Raw genomic sequence first — 26,085 nt, forward strand, 5'->3', positions numbered from 1 at the left:
TCAAAAAGTATTAAAAAAGGACCCCTAATACCCCCCCCCATTCTTTCAATTTTTTTGAAAAATGAAAAATTTTAAAGTGTTTTTTTTGTACTTATTTCACCTAATATAAGGTCGTTTGGTATAAATATGCCTTTTGCTGTGCATTGGAACCCTCCTAGAGCAAAATAAAAAATTGACAAAATTGCACTTTTTGCAAAAATGAAATTTTATCAATTTTTGAATGATTGTAACTCTTTTATTTGAACTCTTATAGATTTCGCTAGAACGCCATTAGAAAGAGGATAAAAAATACTACAAAATTAGCCAAAACTGGACTCTCTAGCTTTTCAGGTTACCGAGATATTGAATTTCAAAAAGTATTAAAAAAGGACCCCTAATACCCCCCCATTCTTTCAATTTTTTTGAAAAATGAAAAATTTTAAAGTGCTTTTTTTGTACTTATTTCACCTAATTTAAGGTCGTTTGGTGTAAATATGCTCTTTGCTGTGCATTGGAACCCTCCTAGAGCAAAATAAAAAATTGACAAAATTGCACTTTTTGCAAAAATGAAATTTTATCAATTTTTGAATGATTGTAACTTTTTTATTTAAACTCTTATAGATTTCGCTAGAACGCCATTAGAAAGAGGATAAAAAATACTACAAAATTAGCCAAAACTGGACTCTCTAGCTTTTCAGGTTACCGAGATATTGAATTTCAAAAAGTATTAAAAAAGGACCCCTAATACCCCCCCATTCTTTCAATTTTTTTGAAAAATGAAAAATTTTAAAGTGCTTTTTTTGTACTTATTTCACCTAATTTAAGGTCGTTTGGTGTACATATGCTCTTTGCTGTGCATTGGAACCCTCCTAGAGCAAAATAAAAAATTGACAAAATTGCACTTTTTGCAAAAATGAAATTTTATCAATTTTTGAATGATTGTAACTCTTTTATTTGAACTCTTATAGATTTCGCTAGAACGCCATTAGAAAGAGGATAAAAAATACTACAAAATGAGCCAAAACTGGACTCTCTAGCTTTTCAGGTTACCGAGATATTGAATTTCAAAAAGTATTAAAAAAGGACCCCTAATACCCCCCCCCATTCTTTCAATTTTTTTGAAAAATGAAAAATTTTAAAGTGTTTTTTTTGTACTTATTTCACCTAATATAAGGTCGTTTGGTATAAATATGCCTTTTGCTGTGCATTGGAACCCTCCTAGAGCAAAATAAAAAATTGACAAAATTGCACTTTTTGCAAAAATGAAATTTTATCAATTTTTGAATGATTGTAACACTTTTATTTGAACTCTTATAGATTTCGCTAGAACGCCATTAGAAAGAGGATAAAAAATACTACAAAATTAGCCAAAACTGGACTCTCTAGCTTTTCAGGTTACCGAGATATTGAATTTCAAAAAGTATTAAAAAAGGACCCCTAATACCCCCCCATTCTTTCAATTTTTTTGGGAAATGAAAAATTTTAAAGTGCTTTTTTTGTACTTATTTCACCTAATTTAAGGTCGTTTGGTGTAAATATGCTCTTTGCTGTGCATTGGAACCCTCCTAGAGCAAAATAAAAAATTGACAAAATTGCACTTTTTGCAAAAATGAAATTTTATCAATTTTTGAATGATTGTAACTCTTTTATTTGAACTCTTATAGATTTCGCTAGAGAAAGAGGATAAAAAATACTACAAAATGAGCCAAAACTGGACTCTCTAGCTTTTCAGGTTACCGAGATATTAAATTTCAAAAAGTATTAAAAAAGGACCCCTGTTTGATTTATACTTCTCGTTTGTAGTGGACTGTATGATTCGATTATTTTAATGAAACGAACTTTTTTATGCTAATTAAACGATTATATTCGGGAATTAAAACGGTAACGTGTCGGCACGGCGACGGCTTCGTACGAGAGAGAGAGATGCAGCGTTGCCAGTTATTAAAGTCCAACTTTAGGCATCTCTTGGTGGGGGTAAAATTCTAGGGCGCTACTCTCCTTAAGTGTTTAAATATTTACAATGTTTACAACATGCCGCCGGCCTTGAAATACAAAGATATTTCAACAGTTCGAACAACATGTCCTTATTTAAATAAAAATAATTTAAGAGAACAAATTCTTAAGGAAACATTAACAGTCACTGCCATTGTCCGTTATCGGCAACGGACATATTTTCGTAATCGCGCGTGACAGAACACCTTTCTTCGTGCGCACTGACACTACACGCACTAATTTATCAGCTCCGGGGTGAACAGCCACTATGCGACCCATAGGCCAATGCAAGGGAGGTTCATTTTCTTCCTTTAGTAGTACGAGAGTTCCGATCTTGATGTTCTCTTGTCGAGTCTTCCACTTGGCTCTCTGCTGTAACGTGTTGAGGTAGTCTTTACTCCAAAGACTCCAAAATCGTTGCGCTAACTTTTGCAGTTGTTTGTACTGACGTAATCGGTTGGTTGTAATGTCACTGTCGTGGGATTGGGGTACAGCGACTAGACTCTCGCCGATTAAGAAGTGCCCAGGAGTGAGTGCCTCAATATCAGTAGGATCATTGGATAGGGGTAGGATAGGTCGAGAGTTTAGGATGGCTTCAACTTGTGTAAGAAGCGTATAAAATTGTTCAAAATTTAAATGAATATCCCCAATGACACGTTTCAAGTGATATTTAAACGAACGCACCGCAGACTCCCAAATACCTCCATGGTGAGGTGATCGCGCCGGTATAAAATGCCAATTAATTCGATGATCAGAAAAGTAGTTAGAGTATTTATTAGAGACGCAATCTCGCACAACCTGGCAAAGTAATTCACGGTTAGCACCCACAAAATTGGTTGCATTGTCACTAAAAATATGCTGACATAAACCGCGTCTCGAGACAAATCGTTTGAAAGCATTAAGAAATGCTTCAGAGCTTAAGTCCGTTACAAGTTCGACATGAACAGCGCGGGTACTGAAGCAAATAAAAACGCAAATATATGCCTTAATAGTTACCCGATTCCGTGTTTTACCATCTTTCAGACAATAAGGGCCAGCATAATCAATGCCGCAATGAGAAAAGGGTCGAGATGGTACGACTCGAGGTTTTGGTAATGCTCCCATTAGTTGATTGGGGCTTGACGGTTTTATTCGGAAACAAATAACGCATTTCCTTAACACCTTTCGAACTTCGTTTCTTCCGGTAATAATCCAAAATTTGTCCCGAATTTGATTTAGAATGAATGACGGACCTGCATGTAGGAATTTCCGATGATAGTGATTGATTAACAACTGAACAAATGTATGTTTGGATGGTAAAATAATAGCATGTTTCCTTTCAAAATTCAAATTAGAATTTATTAATCGTCCGCCTACTCGTAGTAATCCTTGTTCATCAATGAACGGATTAAGAGAAAGAATTCGGCTATTTTTAGGCACAACTTGAGAATTCTGTAAGCAACGAATTTCTTCCGAAAACCTTTCAATCTGCACTAGCTTACATATTTTGTAAATAGTGCTGTCTAACTCACGGGTAGATAACGGCCCTGAAAGTTTTTCCTTATTTCGAGCATTATGAGACCATCTATAAACATGTGCAATAACTCGAATTAATGTGTTATAAGAAGACCATCTAAAAAATATCTCATTAGGATTACCGATGATTTGTTTTACGGTAGAAAAAGATAGGTTCATATTTTGTTTTCGCGCTTCGTGCAATGCTATTTTAACGTTTGGACATTTAGGCCACTGCTCACAATCTGTCAATAAAAAAGGAGGACCATGCCACCAAAGAGGTTGAGTTTGAATGGCTACAGGATCAGAACCTCTGGAGACTATGTCAGCGGGGTTGATATCAGACTCTATATGATACCAAGTCATATTTGCGGTAAGTCGTTGGATTTCGGCAACTCGATTTGAGACAAACACTTTCCATCGACTCGGTTCAGAATTTAGCCAATCCAGAACGATCATAGAATCGGTGAAAAGATTTACATGAGGTATGTGAATTTCTAGAGACTTTAACACCTTGTCGACTAATTGAGCTAATAACAGTGCTCCGCACAGTTCTAAGCGTGGCAAGCTCATCGAACTTAATGGCGCTAATCTAGATTTAGAACAAATCAGATGTGAAGAGGGTTTGTTTGAATTATCGCAAGATACGAGATAAATGCAAGCTCCGTAAGCGAGCTGTGACGCGTCCGAAAAACCACAAAGTAAAACTGATCTATGACTTATTTCGGTATCTATCACGCAACGTGGAATGTGTATAGAATTGAGTTTAGGCAATTGGTTGACAAAAATTGACCATTGATCAGCTATAATTGCAGGCACTGGAGAGTCCCAATCTAGTTGACTTTTCCAAACCTCTTGTAAGATTAATTTAGCCGTCACTATTACAGGATTAATTAAACCCAATATGTCGTAAAGCTGTCCAATGGTTGCTAGAATGGTTCTTTTAGTTATTATAGAAAGATCAATTTTTAATTGAAAATTATAATGAATAGTATCAGATTTTGTATTCCAAGCGGTCCCTAACGTTTTTGTTTCATCGTCTCCTAGTATATAAAATTCTGTATTCTGTGAATCGTCAGATTTTTTGATCACGCGGGGATTATTTGACACCCATTTTCTTAATTGTAATCCATGTTTAGACAATGTTTTGTCGATATTTGCTTTTAATTCAATTGCTTTGTCAAGGTCGTGGTGCCCAAAAATTAAGTCGTCCATGTAGAAATTGTTTAAAATTATTTTACTAACTTCGGGCTGTAAATCTTTATATTTAAGTCCAATGTCATGTAAAACACGCGTAGCTAAGAACGATGCGCTAGCTGTGCCGTACGTCACGGTATTTAATTGGTAATGAACGACGTTTCCAGTGACGTCATCTCTCCAAAGAATGCGTTGCAATTTTCGATGGGATTTGTCAATCCATATCATACGGTACATTTTTTCAATGTCCGCGACAATCAAAATTGGGTAAGTGCGCAAACGCAAAACCATATCGAATACGTCCTTTTGTACTTTGGGCCCTATCTTGAGCACGTCATTTAGACTATAGCCAGAATTAGTTTTCAAACTTGCGTTGAAAACGACGCGTAATTTTGTAGTGCTACTACTTTCCCTTATGACGGCATGATGGCTGAGATATACGCAAATTTCACCTGGTAAATCTAAATCAGGATTAATGCGGGACATATGACCCATTTTCTCGTATTCCTTTAGAAAGTCAGTGTACTGGGTTTTTAACTCGATATTCTTTTCCAAACGTCGCTCCAAAGAAAGTAAACATTTTAATGCGATCGAATAAGATTCTCCTAACTCTACATAATTTTGCTTTAACGGAAGTTTAACTGTATAACGTCCGTCTGTTTCGATTTTATGATTATTTCGAAAATCTAACTCACATTCGAGTTCTTCATTAGTTAGCTTATCTTGTTTGCTTCCTACATTTTCAATTTGCCAGAATTTTTGTATGTTGTTATGTAGGTTTTCGTAAGATTCATTGAGATTCAAAAAACAATGACTATGATATTTTTCTTTCGGTACACGGTATAAGTTTAAAGGACCAACTAAAACCCATCCGAACTTGGTATTTTGCAAGATAGGAGCGTCTTCACCTAACATAATTTTTTGGTCATTTAAACAACGGAAAAATAATTCGGTTCCGATTAAGATATCAATTTCGTTTGAGTTACAAAAATCGGAATCCGCTAATTGAATGTTTTCGGGCAAGTTAAGAAAAGTAGGATCGAAAGAAATTTGCGGCAATTTAGTGGTAATTTTATTTATAATTAAAAATTCAGCCTTTGCCTGGAATGAATCATTTAACGCTTTAATCGTTGTTTTGACTTTGACTGACACATTACAGGACGCGCCTCCTACTCCAAGAACAGGAACGTTTACTATACATCCTGGTAAGTTCAACTTTTGATACAAAGCTTCAGAGCAAAAGTTGGATTGACTCGCAGAATCCAATAACGCGCGACACTTTAAAGCTTTGCCATTTGTGTCTATAATGTTAACGATTGCTGTTGCAAGCAAAATTTGAGTTTTACCCGAGGAATTAGTGTTGTGACAACGAGCAGCTGATGACGCTGTTGCATTGCTGACCGTTTCGTTAGCACCTGTATTTATGCTAGTTAAGGTACATTGCCTCTGAAGTGAACTATCGAGTTCTTGTATCGATTGACGCGTACTGTTGTAATTTTGATCGGACATTTGCAAGATTCTGGAACTTTGTTCGCTATTTTCAAGATTAACGGTATTTTCAGAACTGACGTTTGTGGAACTAATGGCGGTAAAGGTATTATTGTTATTATAAGGAGTGTTTCGATTAAATTGGAAATTAGAATCATGTAAAATGGAGTTATGTTTACGCTTGCAAATCCTACATGTTTTACCTGTACAATTTTCATTATTGTGACCACTTCTTAAGCAATTAGTGCATATTCCTAAACGCTTCAGCTCAAGATAACGATCTTTACAGGATAACGCAAGTAATTTAGGGCACTTGTATGTATAATGATTCTTTTCTTTACAAACGTAACAATAAAAATTATTAAATTGCCCTTGATTTGCCGAATTCTGATAAAACTGTTGTGTGGAATCTCCTGTGTTTACATGAGCTACTGTACTGCGGTTTTGAGGAGCTTTTTCGTACGCGTGCTGTTGTTTATTGTCAATAGTTTCAAGTACTTGACATTTATTTTTCAAGAAATTTAATAACTCATCGAGCATTGGCGAATCTTTATTGTTCAGCACTTCCCACTCTTTACGGGTGTGATTGTCTAACTTTTGTGAAATTAAATATATTATCAACGTATCCCATTGGTCTACTGGTTGACCAAGACTCGTTAATGCTCGAAGGTTTCGAACTACGCTGTCTATGAGTTTTCGTAAATTTTGATGAGATTCTCTAGATACTGAGGACATTTCAAATAAATTTCGAACATGATTGTGAATTAACATGCGCTTATTTTCATATCTTTCACGTAGTAACTTTAATGCCTCATCGTAATTAGCTTCGCAGATTTCTAGAGATTGTAATACTTGTGTTGCCTCACCGCGAAGGCACGACTGCAAGTAATAAAATTTCTGAATTTTAGTTAAGTCGCTGTTTTTATCTACTAACGCTTGAAATACTTCGTAGAATTGAATCCACCCTTCGTACGATCCACTAAACTGTGGCAGGGAAATAGATTGTAACTTTGCGTTATTATTATTGTTTATTGCTGGTTGAGACACATTTAAATTTGCTCCAGCACTCGAAACTACGTTATGTTCTTGTTGTTCAATTAAATCAAGCGCTATCGCAACGCTACTGTAATAATTGTCTTCAAACGACTGTCTTTCAACATCCTGTTTTGGATCTAATTCTTCGATTTTTGATTGAATGTCTTGAAACTCTGCCCAAGTTGTATCGAGATCTTTTACACGCAATTTTAAGCTAGTATATCCGGGATTTGGACTGTTCAAAAAATTAGTAAAACGAGTTAGAGTTTCCTTTAATTGGCCTCTTCGAAATACCAACCTTTTAAACTCGTCTATTCTTGAATCGACACCATTATCTGTGTCATCGGGCATTGTTATAACTTGATGTAAGTTGACCGTTTAGACGTTTTTTTTTTTTTTTTAAAACTAAATCTGATTATTTGCTTTAAGCTTCTCACACAAATTTTAGCATGCAGATGGATGTATCCAGGTAGGAACACTAACGGAAAATAATGGAAAGGACCTACTTTATATTTTGACGTCTTGCTTCTTTCTCGCTGCTCTACGTGGCAACGCTGTGTATGGCTCGCTGTTGTTGATCTTGCACCCGTTCACGGAACGCGGCACGCGGAATTTACATCAAACCGATGCTTTTTGAGGTTACTTATCACTTATCACTTTGCAATCCGGCTCGAAGGACCAAAATTTATGTTTGATTTATACTTCTCGTTTGTAGTGGACTGTATGATTCGATTATTTTAATGAAACGAACTTTTTTATGCTAATTAAACGATTATATTCGGGAATTAAAACGGTAACGTGTCGGCACGGCGACGGCTTCGTACGAGAGAGAGAGATGCAGCGTTGCCAGTTATTAAAGTCCAACTTTAGGCATCTCTTGGTGGGGGTAAAATTCTAGGGCGCTACTCTCCTTAAGTGTTTAAATATTTACAATGTTTACAACAACCCCTAATACCCCCCCATTCTTTCAATTTTTATGAAAAATGAAAAATTTGTAAGTGCTTTTTTTGTACTTATTTCACCTAATTTAAGGTCGTTTGGTATAAATATGCTCTTTGCTGTGTATTGGAACCCTCCTGGAGCAAAATAAAAAATTGACAAAATTGCACTTTTTGCAAAAATGAAATGTTATCAATTTTTGAATGATTGTAACTTTTTTATTTGAACTCTTATAGATTTCGCTAAAACGCCATTAGAAAGAGGATAAAAAATACTACAAAACGAGCCAAAACTAGACTCTCTAGCTCTTCAGGTTACCGAGATATTGAATTTCAAAAAGTATTAAAAAAGGACCCCTAATACCCCCCCATTCTTTCAATTTTTTTGAAAAATGAAAAATTTTAAAGTGCTTTTTTTGTAATTTCACCTAATTTAAGGTCGTTTGGTGTAAATATGCTCTTTGTTGTGCATTGGAACCCTCCTGGAGCAAAATAAAAAATTGACAAAATTGCACTTTTTGTAGAAATGAAATTTTTTCAATTTTTGAATGATTGTAACTTTTTTATTTTAACTCTTATATATTTTGATAAAACGCCATTAGAAAGAGGATAAAAAACACTACAAAATGAGCCAAAACTGGACTCTCTAGCTCTTCAGGTTACCGAGATATTGAATTTCAAAAAGAAGTAGAAAAAGACCCCTAATACCCCCCATTCTTTCAATTTTTTTGATAAATGAAAAATTTTTAAGTGTTTTTTTTGTACTTATTTCCCTAATTTAAGGTTGTTTGGTATAAATATGCCCTTTGCTGTGCGTTGGAACCCTCCTGGAGCAAAATAAAAAATTGCCAAAATTGCACTTTTTGCAAAAATGAAATTTTTTCAATTTTTGAATGATTGTAACTTTTTTATTTTAACTCTTATACATTTTGATAAAACGCCATTAGAAAGAGGATAAAAAACACTACAAAATGAGCCAAAACTGGACTCTCTAGCTTTTCAGGTTACCGAGATATTGAATTTAAAAAAGTAGTAAAAAAAGACCCCTAATACCCCCCCATTCTTTCAATTTTTTTTGATAAATGAAAAATTTTTAAGTGTTTTTTTTGTACTTATTTCACCTAATTTAAGGTCGTTTGGTATAAATATTTTCTTTGCTGTGCATTGGAACCCTCTTGGAGCAAAATAAAAAATTGACAAAATTGCACTTTTTGCAAAAATGAAATTTTTTAAATTTTTGAATGATTGTAACTTTTTTATTTGAACTCCGATAGATTTCGCTAGAAAGCCATTAGAAAGAGGATAAAAAATACTACAAAATGAGCTAAAACTGGACTCTCTAGCTTTTCAGGTTACCGAGATATTGAATTTCAAAAAGTATTAAAAATAAACCCCTAATACCCCCCATTCTTTCAAATTTTTTGAAAAATAAAAAAATTTAAAGTGCTTTTTTTGTACTTATTTCACCTAATTTAAGGTCGTTTGGTATAAATATGCTCTTTGCTGTGTATTGGAACCCTCCTGGAGCAAAATAAAAAATTGACAAAATTGCACTTTTTCCAAAAATGAAATTTTTTCAATTTTTGAATGATTGTAACTTTTTTATTTTAACTCTTATACATTTTGATAAAACGCCATTAGAAAGAGGATAAAAAACACTACAAAATGAGCCAAAACTGGACTCTCTAGCTCTTCAGGTTACCGAGATATTGAATTTCAAAAAGAAGTAGAAAAAGACCCCTAATACCCCCCCATTCTTTCAATTTTTTTTGATAAATGAAAAATTTTTAAGTGTTTTTTTTGTACTTATTTCACCTAATTTAAGGTCGTTTGGTATAAATATGCTCTTTGCTGTGCATTGGAACCCTTCTGGAGCAAAATAAAAAATTGACAAAATTGCACTTTTTGCAAAAATGACATTTTTTCAATTTTTGAATGATTGTAACTTCTTTATTTGAACTCTGATAGATTTCGCTAGAACGCCATTAGAAAGAGGATAAAAAATACTACAAAATGAGCCAAAACTGGACTCTTTAGCTTTTCAGGTTCCCGAGATATTGAATTTAAAAAGTAGTAAAAAAGGACCCCTAATACCCCCCCATTCTTTCAATTTTTTTGAAAAATGAAAAATTTTAAAGTGCTTTTTTTGTAATTTCACCTAATTTAAGGTCGTTTGGTGTAAATATGCTCTTTGTTGTGCATTGAAACCCTCCTGGAGCAAAATAAAAAATTGACAAAATTGCACTTTTTGTAGAAATGAAATTTTTTCAATTTTTGAATGATTGTAACTTTTTTATTTTAACTCTTATACATTTTGATAAAACGCCATTAGAAAGAGTATAAAAAACACTACAAAATGAGCCAAAACTGGACTCTCTAGCTTTTCAGGTTACCGATATATTGAATTTAAAAAAGTAGTAAAAAAAGACCCCTAATACCCCCCCATTCTTTCAATTTTTTTTGATAAATGAAAAATTTTTAAGTGTTTTTTTTGTACTTATTTTACCTAATTTAAGGTCGTTTGGTATAAATATTTTCTTTGCTGTGCATTGGAACCCTCTTGGAGCAAAATAAAAAATTGAAAAAATTGCACTTTTTGCAAAAATGAAATTTTTTAAATTTTTGAATGATTGTAACTTTTTTATTTGAACTCCGATAGATTTCGCTAGAAAGCCATTAGAAAGAGGATAAAAAATACTACAAAATGAGCTAAAACTGGACTCTCTAGCTTTTCAGGTTACCGAGATATTGAATTTCAAAAAGTATTAAAAATAAACCCCTAATACCCCCCCATTCTTTCAAATTTTTTGAAAAATAAAAAAATTTAAAGTGCTTTTTTTGTACTTATTTCACCTAATTTAAGGTCGTTTGGTATAAATATGCTCTTTGCTGTGTATTGGAACCCTCCTGGAGCAAAATAAAAAATTGACAAAATTGCACTTTTTCCAAAAATGAAATTTTTTCAATTTTTGAATGATTGTAACTTTTTTATTTTAACTCTTATACATTTTGATAAAACGCCATTAGAAAGAGGATAAAAAACACTACAAAATGAGCCAAAACTGGACTCTCTAGCTCTTCAGGTTACCGAGATATTGAATTTCAAAAAGAAGTAGAAAAAGACCCCTAATACCCCCCCATTCTTTAAATTTTTTTTGATAAATGAAAAATTTGTAAGTGTTTTTTTTGTACTTATTTCACCTAATTTAAGGTCGTTTGGTATAAATATGCTCTTTGCTGTGCATTGGAACCCTCCTGGAGCAAAATAAAAAATTGACAAAATTGCACTTTTTGCAAAAATGAAATTTTTTAATTTTTTGAATGATTGTAACTTTTTTATTTTTTTTTATTTGAACTCCGATAGATTTCGCTATAACGCCATTAGAAAGAGGATAAAAAATACTACAAAATGAGCCAAAACTGGACTCTCTAGCTTTTCAGGTTACCGAGATATTGAATTTCAAAAAGTATTAAAAAAGAACCCCTAATACCCCCCCATTCTTTCAAATTTTTTGAAAAATGAAAAATTTTAAAGTGCTTTTTTTGTACTTATTTCACCTAATTTAAGGTCGTTTGGTATAAATATGCTCTTTGCTGTGCATTGGAACCCTTCTGGAGCAAAATAAAAAATTGACAAAATTGCACTTTTTGCAAAAATGAAATTTTTTCAATTTTTGAATGATTGTAACTTCTTTATTTGAACTCTGATAGATTTCGCTAGAACGCCATTAGAAAGAGGATAAAAAATACTACAAAATGAGCCAAAACTGGACTCTTTAGCTTTTCAGGTTCCCGAGATATTGAATTTAAAAAAGTAGTAAAAAAGGACCCCTAATACCCCCCCATTCTTTCAATTTTTTTGAAAAATGAAAAATTTTAAAGTGCTTTTTTTGTAATTTCACCTAATTTAAGGTCGTTTGGTGTAAATATGCTCTTTGTTGTGCATTGAAACCCTCCTGGAGCAAAATAAAAAATTGACAAAATTGCACTTTTTGTAGAAATGAAATTTTTTCAATTTTTGAATGATTGTAACTTTTTTATTTTAACTCTTATACATTTTGATAAAACGCCATTAGAAAGAGGATAAAAAACACTACAAAATGAGCCAAAACTGGACTCTCTAGCTTTTCAGGTTACCGAGATATTGAATTTCAAAAAGTATTAAAAAATAACCCCTAATACCCCCCCATTCTTTCAAATTTTTTGAAAAATTAAAAATTTTAAAGTGTTTTTTTTGTACTTATTTCACCTAATTTAAGGTCGTTTGGTATAAATATGCCCTATGCTGTGCATTGGAACCCTCCTGGAGCAAAATAAAAAATAGCCAAAATTGCACTTTTTGCAAAAATGATTTTTTTTTCAAATTTTGAATGATTGTAACTTTTTTATTTAAACTCATAGATTTCGCTAGAACGCCATTAGAAAGAGGATAAAAAATACTACAAAATGAGCCAAAACTGGACTCTCTAGCTTTTCAGGTTACCGAGATATTGAATTTAAAAAAGTAGTAAAAAAGACCCCTAATACCCCCCCATTCTTTCAAATTTTTTGAAAAATGAAAAATTTTAAAGTGCTTTTTTTGTACTTATTTCTCCTAATTTAAGGTCGTTTGGTATAAATATGCTCTTTGCTGTGTATTGGAACCCTCCTGGAGCAAAATAAAAAACTGACAAAATTGCACTTGTTCCAGAAATGAAATTTTTTCAATTTTTGAATGATTGTAACTTTTTTATTTGAACTCTTATACATTTTGACAAAACGCCATTAGAAAGAGGATAAAAAACACTACAAAATGAGCCAAAACTGGACTCTCTAGCTTTTCAGGTTACCGGGATATTGAATTTAAAAAAGTAGTAAAAAAAGACCCCTAATACCCCCCCATTCTTTACATTTTTTTGAAAAATGAAAAATTTTAAAGTGTTTTTTTTGTACTTATTTCACCTAATTTAAGGTCGTTTGGTATAAATATGCCCTATGCTGTGCATTGGAACCCTCCTGGAGCAAAATAAAAAATAGCCAAAATTGCACTTTTTGCAAAAATGATTTTTTTTTCAAATTTTGAATGATTGTAACTTTTTTATTTAAACTCATAGATTTCGCTAGAACGCTATTAGAAAGAGGATAAAAAATACTACAAAATGAGCCAAAACTGGACTCTCTAGCTTTTCAGGTTCCCGAGATATTGAATTGAAAAAAGTAGTAAAAAAAGACTCCTAATACCCCCCCATTCTTTCAATTTTTTTGAAAAATGAAAAATTTGTAAGTGCTTTTTTTGTACTTATTTCACCTAATTTAAGGTCGTTTGGTATAAATATGCTCTTTGCTGTGTATTGGAACCCTCCTGGAGCAAAATAAAAAACTGACAAAATTGCACTTGTTCCAGAAATGAAATTTTTTCAATTTTTGAATGATTGTAACTTTTTTATTTGAACTCTTATACATTTTGACAAAACGCCATTAGAAAGAGGATAAAAAACACTACAAAATGAGCCAAAACTGGACTCTCTAGCTTTTCAGGTTACCGAGATATTGAATTTAAAAAAGTATTAAAAAAGGACCCCTAATACCCCCACATTCTTTAAATTTTTTTGGTTAATTAAAGGTCGTTTGGTATAAATATGCCCTTAGCTGTGCATTGGAACCCTCCTGGAGCAAAATAAAAAATTGCCAAAATTGCACTTTTTGCAAAAATGATTTTTTTTCAAATTTTGAATGATTGTAACTTTTTTATTTAAACTCATAGATTTCGCTAGAACGCTATTAGAAAGAGGATAAAAAATACTACAAAATTAGCCAAAACTGGACTCTCTAGCTTTTCAGGTTCCCGAGATATTGAATTGAAAAAAGTAGTAAAAAAAGACCCCTAATACCCCCCCATTCTTTAAATTTTTTTGAAAAATGGAAAATTTGTAAGTGCTTTTTTTGTACTTATTTCACCTAATTTAAGGTCGTTTGGTATAAATATGCTCTTTGCTGTGCATTGGAACCCTCCTGGAGCAAAATAAAAAAATGACAAAATTGCACTTTTTGCAAAAATGAAATTTTTTCAATTTTTGAATGATTGTAACTTTTTTATTTGAACCCTTATAGATTTCGCTAGAACGCCATTAGAAAGAGGATAAAAAACACTACAAAATGAGCCAAAACTGGACTCTCTAGCTTTTCAGGTTACCGAGATATTGAGTTTCAAAAAGTAGTAAAAAAAGACCCCTAATACCACCCCCTTCTTTCAATTTTTTTGAAAAATGAAAAATTTTAAAGTGCTTTTTTTGTAATTTCACCTAATTTAAGGTCGTTTGGTGTAAATATGCTCTTTGCTGTACATTGGAACCCTCCTGGAGCAAAATAAAAAATTGACAAAATTGCACTTTTTGCAAAAATGAATTTTTTTCAATTTTTGATTGATTGTAACTTTTTTATTTTAACTCTTATACATTTTGATAAAACGCCATTAGAAAGAGGATAAAAAACACTACAAAATGAGCCAAAACTGGACTCTCTAGCTTTTCAGGTTACCGAGATATTGAATTTCAAAAAGTATTAAAAAAGGACCCCTAATACCCCCCCATTCTTTCAATTTTTTTGAAAAATGAAAACTTTGTAAGTGCTTTTTTTGTACTTATTTCACCTAATTTAAGGTCGTTTGGTATAAATATGCCCTTTGCTGTGCATTGGAACCCTCCTAGAGCAAAATAAAAAATTGCCAAAATTGCACTTTTTGCAAAAATTAAATTTTTTCAATTTTTGAATGATTGTAACTTTTTTATTTTAACTCTGATAGATTTTGATAAAACGCCATTAGAAAGAGGATAGAAAACACTACAAAATGAGCCAAAACTGGACTCTCTAGCTTTTCAGGTTACCGAGATATTGAGTTTCAAACAGTAGTAAAAAAAGACCCCTAATACCACCCCATTCTTTCAATTTTTTTGAAAAATTAAAAATTTTAAAGTGCTTTTTTTGTACTTATTTCACCTAATTTAAGGTCGTTTGGTATAAATATGCCGTTTGCTGTGCATTGGAACCCTCCTGAAGCAAAATAAAAAAATTGCCAAAATTGCACTTTTTGCAAAAAGAATTTTTTTCAATTTTTGAATGATTGTAACTTTTTTATTTAAACTCTTATACATTTTGATAAAACGCCATTAGAAAGAGGATAAAAAACACTACAAAATCAGCCAAAACTGGACTCTCTAGCTTTTCAGGTAACCGAGATATTGAGTTTCAAACAGTAGTAAAAAAAGACCCCTAATACCCCCCCATTCTTTCAATTTTTTTGAAAAATGAAAAATTTTAAAGTGCTTTTTTTGTAACTTCACCTAATTTAAGGTCGTTTGGTGTAAATATGCTCTTTGCTGTACATTGGAACCCTCCTGGAGCAAAATAAAAAATTGACAAAATTGCACTTTTTGCAAAAATGAATTTTTTTCAATTTTTGATTGGATGTAACTTTTTTATTTTAACTCTTATACATTTTGATAAAACGCCATTAGAAAGAGGATAAAAAACACTACAAAATGAGCCAAAACTGGACTCTCTAGCTTTTCAGGTTACCGAGATATTGAATTTAAAAAAGTAGTAAAAAAAGACCCCTAATACACCCCCATTCTTTAAATTTTTTTTGAAAAATGAAAAATTTTAAAGAGTTTTTTTTGTACTTATTTCACCTAATTTAAGGTCGTTTGGTATAAATATGCCCTAGGCTGTGCATTGGAACCCTCCTGGAGCAAAATAAAAAATTGCCAAAATTGCACTTTTTGCAAAAATGATTTTTTTTCAAATTTTGAATGATTGTAACTTTTTTATTTAAACTCTTATAGATTTCGCTAGAACGCCATTAGAAAGAGGATAAAAAATACTACAAAATGAGCCAAAACTGGACTCTCTAGCTTTTCAGATTACCGAGATATTGAATTTAAAAAAGTAGTAAAAAAAGACCCCTAATAGCCCCCCATTCTTTCAATTTTTTTTGATAAATGAAAAATATGTAAGTGTTTTTTTTGTACTTATTTCACCTAATTTAAGGTCGTTTGGTATAAATATGCCGTTTGCTGTGCATTGGAACCCTCCTGAAGCAAAATAAAAAAATTGCCAAAATTGCACTTTTTGCAAAAAGAATTTTTTTCAATTTTTGAATGATTGTAACTTTTTTATTTAAACTCTTATAGAATTCGCTAGAACGCCATTAGAAAGAGGATAAAAAATACTACAAAATGAGCCAAAACTAGACTCTCTAGCTTTTCAGGTTCCCGAGATATTGAATTGAAAAAAGTAGTAAAAAAAGACCCCTAATACCCCCCCATTCTTTAAATTTTTTTGAAAAATGGAAAATTTGTAAGTGCTTTTTTTGTACTTATTTCACCTAATTTAAGGTCGTTTGGTATAAATATGCCGTTTGCTGTGCATTGGAACCCTCCTGAAGCAAAATAAAAAAATTGCCAAAATTGCACTTTTTGCAAAAAGAATTTTTTTCAATTTTTGAATGATTGTAACTTTTTTATTTAAACTCTTATAGATTTCGCTAGAACGCCATTAGAAAGAGGATAAAAAATACTACAAAATGAGCCAAAACTGGACTCTCTAGCTTTTCAGGTTACCGAGATATTGAATTTAAAAAAGTAGTAAAAAAAGACCCCTAATAGCCCCCCATTCTTTCAATTTTGTTTGATAAATGAAAAATATGTAAGTGTTTTTTTTGTACTTATTTTACCTAATTTAAGGTCGTTTGGTATAAATATGCTCTTTGCTGTGTATTGGAACCCTCCTGGAGCAAAATAAAAAATTGACAAAATTGCACTTTTTGCAAAAATAAAATTTTTTCAATTTTTGAATGATTGTAACTTTTTTATTTAAACTCTTATAGAATTCGCTAGAACGCCATTAGAAAGAGGATAAAAAACAGTACAAAATGAGCCAAAACTGGACTCTCTAGCTTTTCAGGTTACCGAGATATTGAGTTTCAAACAGTAGTAAAAAAAGACCCCTAATACCACCCCATTCTATCAATTTTTTTGAAAAATGAAAAATTTTAAAGTGCTTTTTTTGTAATTTCACCTAATTTAAGGTCGTTTGGTGTAAATATGCTCTTTGCTGTACAGGGTGCTGCATTTTCGATGGTTTTACGGGGTACAGAGAAAACGGTAATACATAGAAAAAAAGTAGCATACGTGTTCTGATCTCTTTTTCTGAGCTGAGATGACTGGCGAAAAGTGGGCGGCGCAAACTTCTTTTGTTTCAAAGATACCGGGGGTTTTCAAAAATTGGTAATTTTTGAACCTCTTCTGTATTTCAGTTGCTCTTAAAGTTATCAAAAAAGGAAGAACGGTTCCCGGTAGTAGTTTTCATGTAGAATCCAATGGCGTAGTCAGTTTTTTTCTATTCCGTTTAGTTTCTGACATATGACAGTAAATTACATTTTTTTAAATGTAACATCCTATATATTTTTACGTCATTTAATTCAGTTGATTTTTACCTTTTCAACGGTGTATTACAACATATAAGTTTGTAGAGGTTAATCCTGTTATTTTAAAAAAAGACCTTTGCTAAGCTGAAAAAAGGCCAATATCTAAAATACCAAACAAAATCGGAAATCATATAAACTAACACATCAGAAAATTAAATATTTTTAATAAATCTTATTAAAAATCTAAGTTACAAACAGTTCTACCGTCACGTTAATAAAAAAAGTGGCCATTTCTATTTTCTACTATTTTTAAGGTAGAAGTTGAAAAAACTGTTTATAAACACATGTAACATGTTAATAAGAACATAGCCAAATTTTGTTTCGACTGTGGGTATTTTTTTTATTATTTAGTACTCTTTTGTTAAGAAAACGCTTTTTTTCTAATTACCAAGATTAACGTTTACAAACTTATATGTTTTAATACACCGTTGAAAAAGTAAAAATCGACAGAATTAAATTAACTAAAAATATATAGGGTGTTCCGTTTAAAAAAAATATAACTTACTGTCATATGTCAGAAACTAAACGTAATAGAAAAAAACTGACTACGCCATTGGATTCTACGTCAAAACTTCTACCGAAAACCGTTTTTCCTTTTTTGATAACTTTAATAGCAAATGAAATACAGAGGAGGTTCCAAAATGACCAATTTTCAAAAGCCCCCCGTATCTTTGAAACAAAAGAAGTTTGCGCCGCCCACTTTTCGCCAGTCATCTCAGCTCAGAAAAAGAGATCAGAACACGTATGCTACTTTTTTTCTATCTATTACCGTTTTCTCTGTACCCCGTAAAACCATCGAAAATGCAGCACCCTGTACATTGGAACCCTCCTGGAGCAAAATAAAAAATTGACAAAATTGCACTTTTTGCAAAAATGAATTTTTTTCAATTTTTGATTGATTGTAACTTTTTTATTTTAACTCTTATACATTTTGATAAAACGCCATTAGAAAGAGGATAAAAAACACTACAAAATGAGCCAAAACTGGACTCTCTAGCTTTTCAGGATACCGAGATATTGAATTTCAAAAAGTATTAAAAAAGGACCCCTAATACCCCCCCATTCTTTCAATTTTTTTGAAAAATGAAAACTTTGTAAGTGCTTTTTTTGTAGTTATTTCACCTAATTGAACTTTTTTATTTAAACTCTTATAGATTTCGCTAGAACGCCATTAGAAAGAGGATAAAAAATACTACAAAATGAGCCAAAACTGGACTCTCTAGCTTTTCAGGTTACCGAGATATTGAATTTCAAAAAGTATTAAAAAAGAACCCCTAATACCCCCCCATTCTTTCAAATTTTTTGAAAAATGAAAAATTTTAAAGTGCTTTTTTTGTACTTATTTCACCTAATTTAAGGTCGTTTGGTATAAATATGCTCTTTGCTGTGCATTGGAACCCTTCTGGAGCAAAATAAAAAATTGACAAAATTGCACTTTTTGCAAAAATGAAATTTTTTCAATTTTTGAATGATTGTAACTTCTTTATTTTAACTCTTATACATTTTGATAAAACGCCATTAGAAAGAGGATAAAAAACACTACAAAATGAGCCAAAACTGGACTCTCTAGCTTTTCAGGTTACCGATATATTGAATTTAAAAAAGTAGTAAAAAAAGACCCCTAATACCCCCCCATTCTTTCAATTTTTTTTGATAAATGAAAAATTTTTAAGTGTTTTTTTTGTACTTATTTCACCTAATTTAAGGTCGTTTGGTATAAATATTTTCTTTGCTGTGCATTGGAACCCTCTTGGAGCAAAATAAAAAATTGACAAAATTGCACTTTTTGCAAAAATGAAATTTTTTAAATTTTTGAATGATTGTAACTTTTTTATTTGAACTCCGATAGATTTCGCTAGAACGCCATTAGAAAGAGGATAAAAAATACTACAAAATGAGCTAAAACTGGACTCTCTAGCTTTTCAGGTTACCGAGATATTGAATTTCAAAAAGTATTAAAAAATAACCCCTAATACCCCCCCATTCTTTCAAATTTTTTGAAAAATTAAAAATTTTAAAGTGCTTTTTTTGTACTTATTTCACCTAATTTAAGGTCGTTTGGTATAAATATGCTCTTTGCTGTGTATTGGAACCCTCCTGGAGCAAAATAAAAAATTGACAAAATTGCACTTTTTGTAGAAATGAAATTTTTTCAATTTTTGAATGATTGTAACTTTTTTATTTTAACTCTTATACATTTTGATAAAACGCCATTAGAAAGAGGATAAAAAACACTACAAAATGAGCCAAAACTGGACTCTCTAGCTTTTCAGGTTACCGAGATATTGAATTTAAAAAAGTAGTAAAAAAAGACCCCTAATACCCCCCCATTCTTTCAAATTTTTTGAAAAATTAAAAATTTTTAAGTGTTTTTTTTGTACTTATTTCACCTAATTTAAGGTCGTTTGGTATAAATATTTTCTTTGCTGTGTATTGGAACCCTCCTGGAGCAAAATAAAAAATTGACAAAATTGCACTTTTTGCAAAAATGAAATTTTTTCAATTTTTGAATAATTGTAACTTTTTTTGTTGAACTCTTATACATTTTGATAAAACGCCATTAGAAAGAGGATAAAAAACACTACAAAATGAGCCAAAACTGGACTCTCTAGCTTTTCAGGTTACCGAGATATTAAATTTCAAAAAGTATTAAAAAAGGACCCCTAATACCCCCCCATTCTTTCAATTTTTTTGAAAAATGAAAAATTTTAAAGTGCCTTTTTTGTACTTATTTCACCTAATTTAAGGTCGTTTGGTGTAAATATGCTCTTTGCTGTGCATTGGAACCCTCCTGGAGCAAAATAAAAAATTGACAAAATTGCACTTTTTGCAAAAATGAAATTTTTTCAATTTTTGAATGATTGTAACTTTTTTATTTAAACTCTTATAGATTTCGCTAGAACGCCATTAGAAAGAGGATAAAAAATACTACAAAATGAGCCAAAACTGGACTCTCTAGCTTTTCAGGTTACCGAGATATTGAATTTAAAAAAGTAGTAAAAAAAGACCCCTAATACCCCCCCATTCTTTCAATTTTTTTTGATAAATGAAAAATTTTTAAGTGTTTTTTTTGTACTTATTTCACCTAATTTAAGGTCGTTTGGTATAAATATGCTCTTTGCTGTGTATTGGAACCCTCCTGGAGCAAAATAAAAAATTGACAAAATTGCACTTTTTCCAAAAATGAAATTTTGTCAATTTTTGAATGACTGTAACTTTTTTATTTGAACACTTATACATTTTGATAAAACGTCATTAGAAAGAGGATAAAAAACACTACAAAATGAGCCAAAACTGGACTCTCTAGCTTTTCAGGTTACCGAGATATTGAATTTCAAAAAGTATTAAAAAAGGACCCCTGATACCCCCCCATTCTTTAAATTTTTTTGAAAAATGAAAAATTTGTAAGTGCTTTTTTTGTACTTATTTCACCTAATTTAAGGTCGTTTGGTATAAATATGCTCTTTGCTGTGCATTGGAACCCTCCTGGAGCAAAATAAAAAATTGACAAAATTGCACTTTTTGCAAAAATGAAATTTTTTCAATTTTTGAATGATTGTAACTTTTTTATTTTAACTCTTATACATTTTGATGAAACGACATTAGAAAGAGGATAAAAAACACTACAAAATGAGCCAAAACTGGACTCTCTAGCTTTTCAGGTTACCGAGATATTGAGTTTAAAAAAGTAGTAAAAAAAGACCCCTAATACCCCCCCATCCTTTCAATTTTTTTGAAAAATGAAAAATTTCAAAGTGCTTTTTTTGTACTTATTTCACCTAATATAAGGTCGTTTGGTATAAATATGCTCTTTGCTGTGCATTGGAACCCTCCTGAAGCCAAATAAAAAATTGTCAAAATTGCACTTTTTGCAAAAAGAAATTTTTAAGTGTTTTTTTGTACTTATTTCACCTAATTTAAGGTCGTTTGGCATAAATATGCCCTTTGCTGTGCATTGGAACCCTCCTAGAGCAAAATAAAAAATTGACAAAATTGCACTTTTTGCAAAAATGAAATTTTTTCAATTTTTGAATGATTGTAACTTTTTTATTTAAACTCTTATAGATTTCGCTAGAACGCCATTAGAAAGAGGATAAAAAATACTACAAAATGAGCCAAAACTGGACTCTCTAGCTTTTCAGGTTACCGAGATATTGAATTTAAAAAAGTAGTAAAAAAAGACCCCTAATACCCCCCCATTCTTTAAATTTTTTTGAAAAATGAAAAATTTGTAAGTCCTTTTTTTTTACTTATTTCACCTAATTTAAGGTCGTTTGGTATAAATATGCTCTTTGTTGTGCATTGGAACCCTCCTGGAGCAAAATAAAAAATTGACAAAATTGCACTTTTTGCAAAAATGAAATTTTTTCAATTTTTGAATGATTGTAACTTTTTCATTTGAACTCTTATACATTTTGTTAAAACGCCATTAGAAAGAGGATAAAAAACACTACAAAATGAGCCAAAACTGGACTCTCTAGCTTTTCAGGTTCCCGAGATATTGAATTTAAAAAAGCAGTAAAAAAAGACCCCTAATACCCCCCCATCCTTTAAATTTTTTTGAAAAATGAAAAATTTTAAAGTGCTTTTTTTGTACTTATTTTACCTAACTTAAGGCCGTTTGGTATAAATATGCCCTTTGCTGTGCATTGGAACCCTCCTGGAGCAAAATAAAAAGTAGCCAAAATTGCACTTTTTGCAAAAATGAAATTTTTTCAATTTTTGAATGATTGTAACTTTTTTATTTGAACTCTTATAGATTTCGCTAGAACGCCATTAGAAAGAGGATAAAAAATACTACAAATTGAGCCAAAACTGGACCATCTAGCTCTTCAGGTTACCGAGATATTGAGTTTCAAACATTAGTAAAAAAAGACCCCTAATACCACCCCATTCTTTCAATTTTTTTGAAAAATTAAAAATTTAAAGTGCTTTTTTTGTACTTATTTCACCTAATTTAAGGTCGTTTGGTATAAATATGCCCTTTGCTGTGCATTGGAACCCTCCTGGAGCAAAATAAAAAATTGACAAAATTGCACTTTTTGCAAAAATATTTTTTTTTTTCAATTTTTGAATAATTGTAACTTCTTTATTTGAACTCTGATAGATTTTGCTAGAACGCCATTGGATAGAGGATAAAAAACACTACAAAATGAGCCAAAACTGGACTCTCTAGCTTTTCAGGTTACCGAGATATTGAATTTAAAAAAGTAGTAAAAAAAGACCCCTAATACCCCCCCATTCTTTAAATTTTTTTGAAAAATGAAAAATTTGTAAGTCCTTTTTTTTTACTTATTTCACCTAATTTAAGGTCGTTTGGTATAAATATGCTCTTTGTTGTGCATTGGAACCCTCCTGGAGCAAAATAAAAAATTGACAAAATTGCACTTTTTGCAAAAATGAAATTTTTTCAATTTTTGAATGATTGTAACTTTTTCATTTGAACTCTTATACATTTTGTTAAAACGCCATTAGAAAGAGGATAAAAAATACTACAAATTGAGCCAAAACTGGACCATCTAGCTCTTCAGGTTCCCGAGATATTGAATTTAAAAAAGTAGTAAAAAAAGACCCCTAATACCCCCCCATCCTTTCAATTTTTTTGAAAATTGAAAAATTTCAAAGTGCTTTTTTTGTACTTATTTCACCTAATTTAAGGTCGTTTGGTATAAATATGCTCTTTGCTGTGCATTGGAACCCTCCTGGAGCAAAATAAAAAATTGACAAAATTGCACTTTTTGCAAAAATTTTTTTTTTCAATTTTTGAATGATTGTGACTTCTTTATTTGAACTCTTATAGATCTCGCTAACACGCCATTAGAAAGAGAATCAAAAATACTACAAAATGAGCGAAAACTGGACCATCTAGCTCTTCAGGTTACCGAGATAATGAATTTCAAAAAGTAGTAAAAAAAGACCCCTAATACCCCCCCATTCATTCAATTTTTTTGAAAAATGAAAAATTTGTAAGTGTTTTTTTTGTACTTATTTCACCTAATTTAAGGTCGTTTGGTATAAATATGCTCTTTGCTGTGCATTGGAACCCTCCTGAAGCCAAATAAAAAATTGACAAAATTGCACTTTTTGCAAAAATGAAATTTTTTCAATTTTTGAATGATTGTAACTTTTTTATTTTAACTCTTATACATTTTGATGAAACGACATTAGAAAGAGGATAAAAAACACTACAAAATGAGCCAAAACTGGACTCTCTAGCTTTTCAGGTTACCGAGATATTGAGTTTAAAAAAGTAGTAAAAAAAGACCCCTAATACCCCCCCATCCTTTCAATTTTTTTGAAAAATGAAAAATTTCAAAGTGCTTTTTTTGTACTTATTTCACCTAATATAAGGTCGTTTGGTATAAATATGCTCTTTGCTGTGCATTGGAACCCTCCTGAAGCCAAATAAAAAATTGTCAAAATTGCACTTTTTGCAAAAAGAAATTTTTAAGTGTTTTTTTGTACTTATTTCACCTAATTTAAGGTCGTTTGGCATAAATATGCCCTTTGCTGTGCATTGGAACCCTCCTAGAGCAAAATAAAAAATTGACAAAATTGCACTTTTTGCAAAAATGAAATTTTTTCAATTTTTGAATGATTGTAACTTTTTTATTTAAACTCTTATAGATTTCGCTAGAACGCCATTAGAAAGAGGATAAAAAATACTACAAAATGAGCCAAAACTGGACTCTCTAGCTTTTCAGGTTACCGAGATATTGAATTTAAAAAAGTAGTAAAAAAAGACCCCTAATACCCCCCCATTCTTTAAATTTTTTTGAAAAATGAAAAATTTGTAAGTCCTTTTTTTTTACTTATTTCACCTAATTTAAGGTCGTTTGGTATAAATATGCTCTTTGTTGTGCATTGGAACCCTCCTGGAGCAAAATAAAAAATTGACAAAATTGCACTTTTTGCAAAAATGAAATTTTTTCAATTTTTGAATGATTGTAACTTTTTCATTTGAACTCTTATACATTTTGTTAAAACGCCATTAGAAAGAGGATAAAAAACACTACAAAATGAGCCAAAACTGGACTCTCTAGCTTTTCAGGTTCCCGAGATATTGAATTTAAAAAAGTAGTAAAAAAAGACCCCTAATACCCCCCCATCCTTTAAATTTTTTTGAAAAATGAAAAATTTTAAAGTGCTTTTTTTGTACTTATTTTACCTAACTTAAGGCCGTTTGGTATAAATATGCCCTTTGCTGTGCATTGGAACCCTCCTGGAGCAAAATAAAAAGTAGCCAAAATTGCACTTTTTGCAAAAATGAAATTTTTTCAATTTTTGAATGATTGTAACTTTTTTATTTGAACTCTTATAGATTTCGCTAGAACGCCATTAGAAAGAGGATAAAAAATACTACAAATTGAGCCAAAACTGGACCATCTAGCTCTTCAGGTTACCGAGATATTGAGTTTCAAACATTAGTAAAAAAAGACCCCTAATACCACCCCATTCTTTCAATTTTTTTGAAAAATTAAAAATTTAAAGTGCTTTTTTTGTACTTATTTCACCTAATTTAAGGTCGTTTGGTATAAATATGCCCTTTGCTGTGCATTGGAACCCTCCTGGAGCAAAATAAAAAATTGACAAAATTGCACTTTTTGCAAAAATATTTTTTTTTTTCAATTTTTGAATAATTGTAACTTCTTTATTTGAACTCTGATAGATTTTGCTAGAACGCCATTGGATAGAGGATAAAAAACACTACAAAATGAGCCAAAACTGGACTCTCTAGCTTTTCAGGTTACCGAGATATTGAATTTAAAAAAGTAGTAAAAAAAGACCCCTAATACCCCCCCATTCTTTAAATTTTTTTGAAAAATGAAAAATTTGTAAGTCCTTTTTTTTTACTTATTTCACCTAATTTAAGGTCGTTTGGTATAAATATGCTCTTTGTTGTGCATTGGAACCCTCCTGGAGCAAAATAAAAAATTGACAAAATTGCACTTTTTGCAAAAATGAAATTTTTTCAATTTTTGAATGATTGTAACTTTTTCATTTGAACTCTTATACATTTTGTTAAAACGCCATTAGAAAGAGGATAAAAAATACTACAAATTGAGCCAAAACTGGACCATCTAGCTCTTCAGGTTCCCGAGATATTGAATTTAAAAAAGTAGTAAAAAAAGACCCCTAATACCCCCCCATCCTTTCAATTTTTTTGAAAATTGAAAAATTTCAAAGTGCTTTTTTTGTACTTATTTCACCTAATTTAAGGTCGTTTGGTATAAATATGCTCTTTGCTGTGCATTGGAACCCTCCTGGAGCAAAATAAAAAATTGACAAAATTGCACTTTTTGCAAAAATTTTTTTTTTCAATTTTTGAATGATTGTGACTTCTTTATTTGAACTCTTATAGATCTCGCTAACACGCCATTAGAAAGAGAATCAAAAATACTACAAAATGAGCGAAAACTGGACCATCTAGCTCTTCAGGTTACCGAGATAATGAATTTCAAAAAGTAGTAAAAAAAGACCCCTAATACCCCCCCATTC

General features: G+C 31.4%; 1 protein-coding gene across 1 annotated transcript; it reads right to left on the bottom strand.

Moving 5' to 3' along the window:
- Positions 1 to 2,109: 2,109 nt before the first annotated feature.
- LOC145739898 (uncharacterized) lies at positions 2,110 to 7,536 on the bottom strand. The gene is made up of 3 exons (XM_081995240.1): positions 7,484 to 7,536; positions 3,708 to 7,420; positions 2,110 to 2,570 (listed from the first exon to the last, which is right to left on the bottom strand). The coding sequence occupies exons 1-3, from the start codon at positions 7,534 to 7,536 to the stop codon at positions 2,110 to 2,112; spliced, it is 4,227 nt and encodes a 1,408-aa protein (XP_081851366.1).
- Between the last annotated feature and the right edge of the window lie 18,549 nt (positions 7,537 to 26,085).

Source organism: Ips typographus, unplaced genomic scaffold (assembly GCF_016097725.1).
Source record: "Ips typographus isolate SLU unplaced genomic scaffold, UJ_Ityp_2.0 IpsContig76, whole genome shotgun sequence".
NCBI lineage: Eukaryota > Metazoa > Arthropoda > Insecta > Coleoptera > Curculionidae > Ips > Ips typographus.

What these genes read in the sequence shown, in the direction of transcription:
- LOC145739898 (XM_081995240.1), bottom strand. Translation starts at nt 7,536, where the DNA reads ATGCCCGATGACACAGATAATGGTGTCGATTCAAGAATAGACGAGTTT. An exon ending in AGAATAGACGAGTTTAAAAG is followed by an intron (nt 7,421 to 7,483) that starts GTTGGTATTTCG and finishes TTTTTTGAACAG; the next exon opens with TCCAAATCCCGGATATACTA. An exon ending in TCCTTTTTTATTGACAGATT is followed by an intron (nt 2,571 to 3,707) that starts GTGAGCAGTGGC and finishes TTCTTACACAAG; the next exon opens with TTGAAGCCATCCTAAACTCT.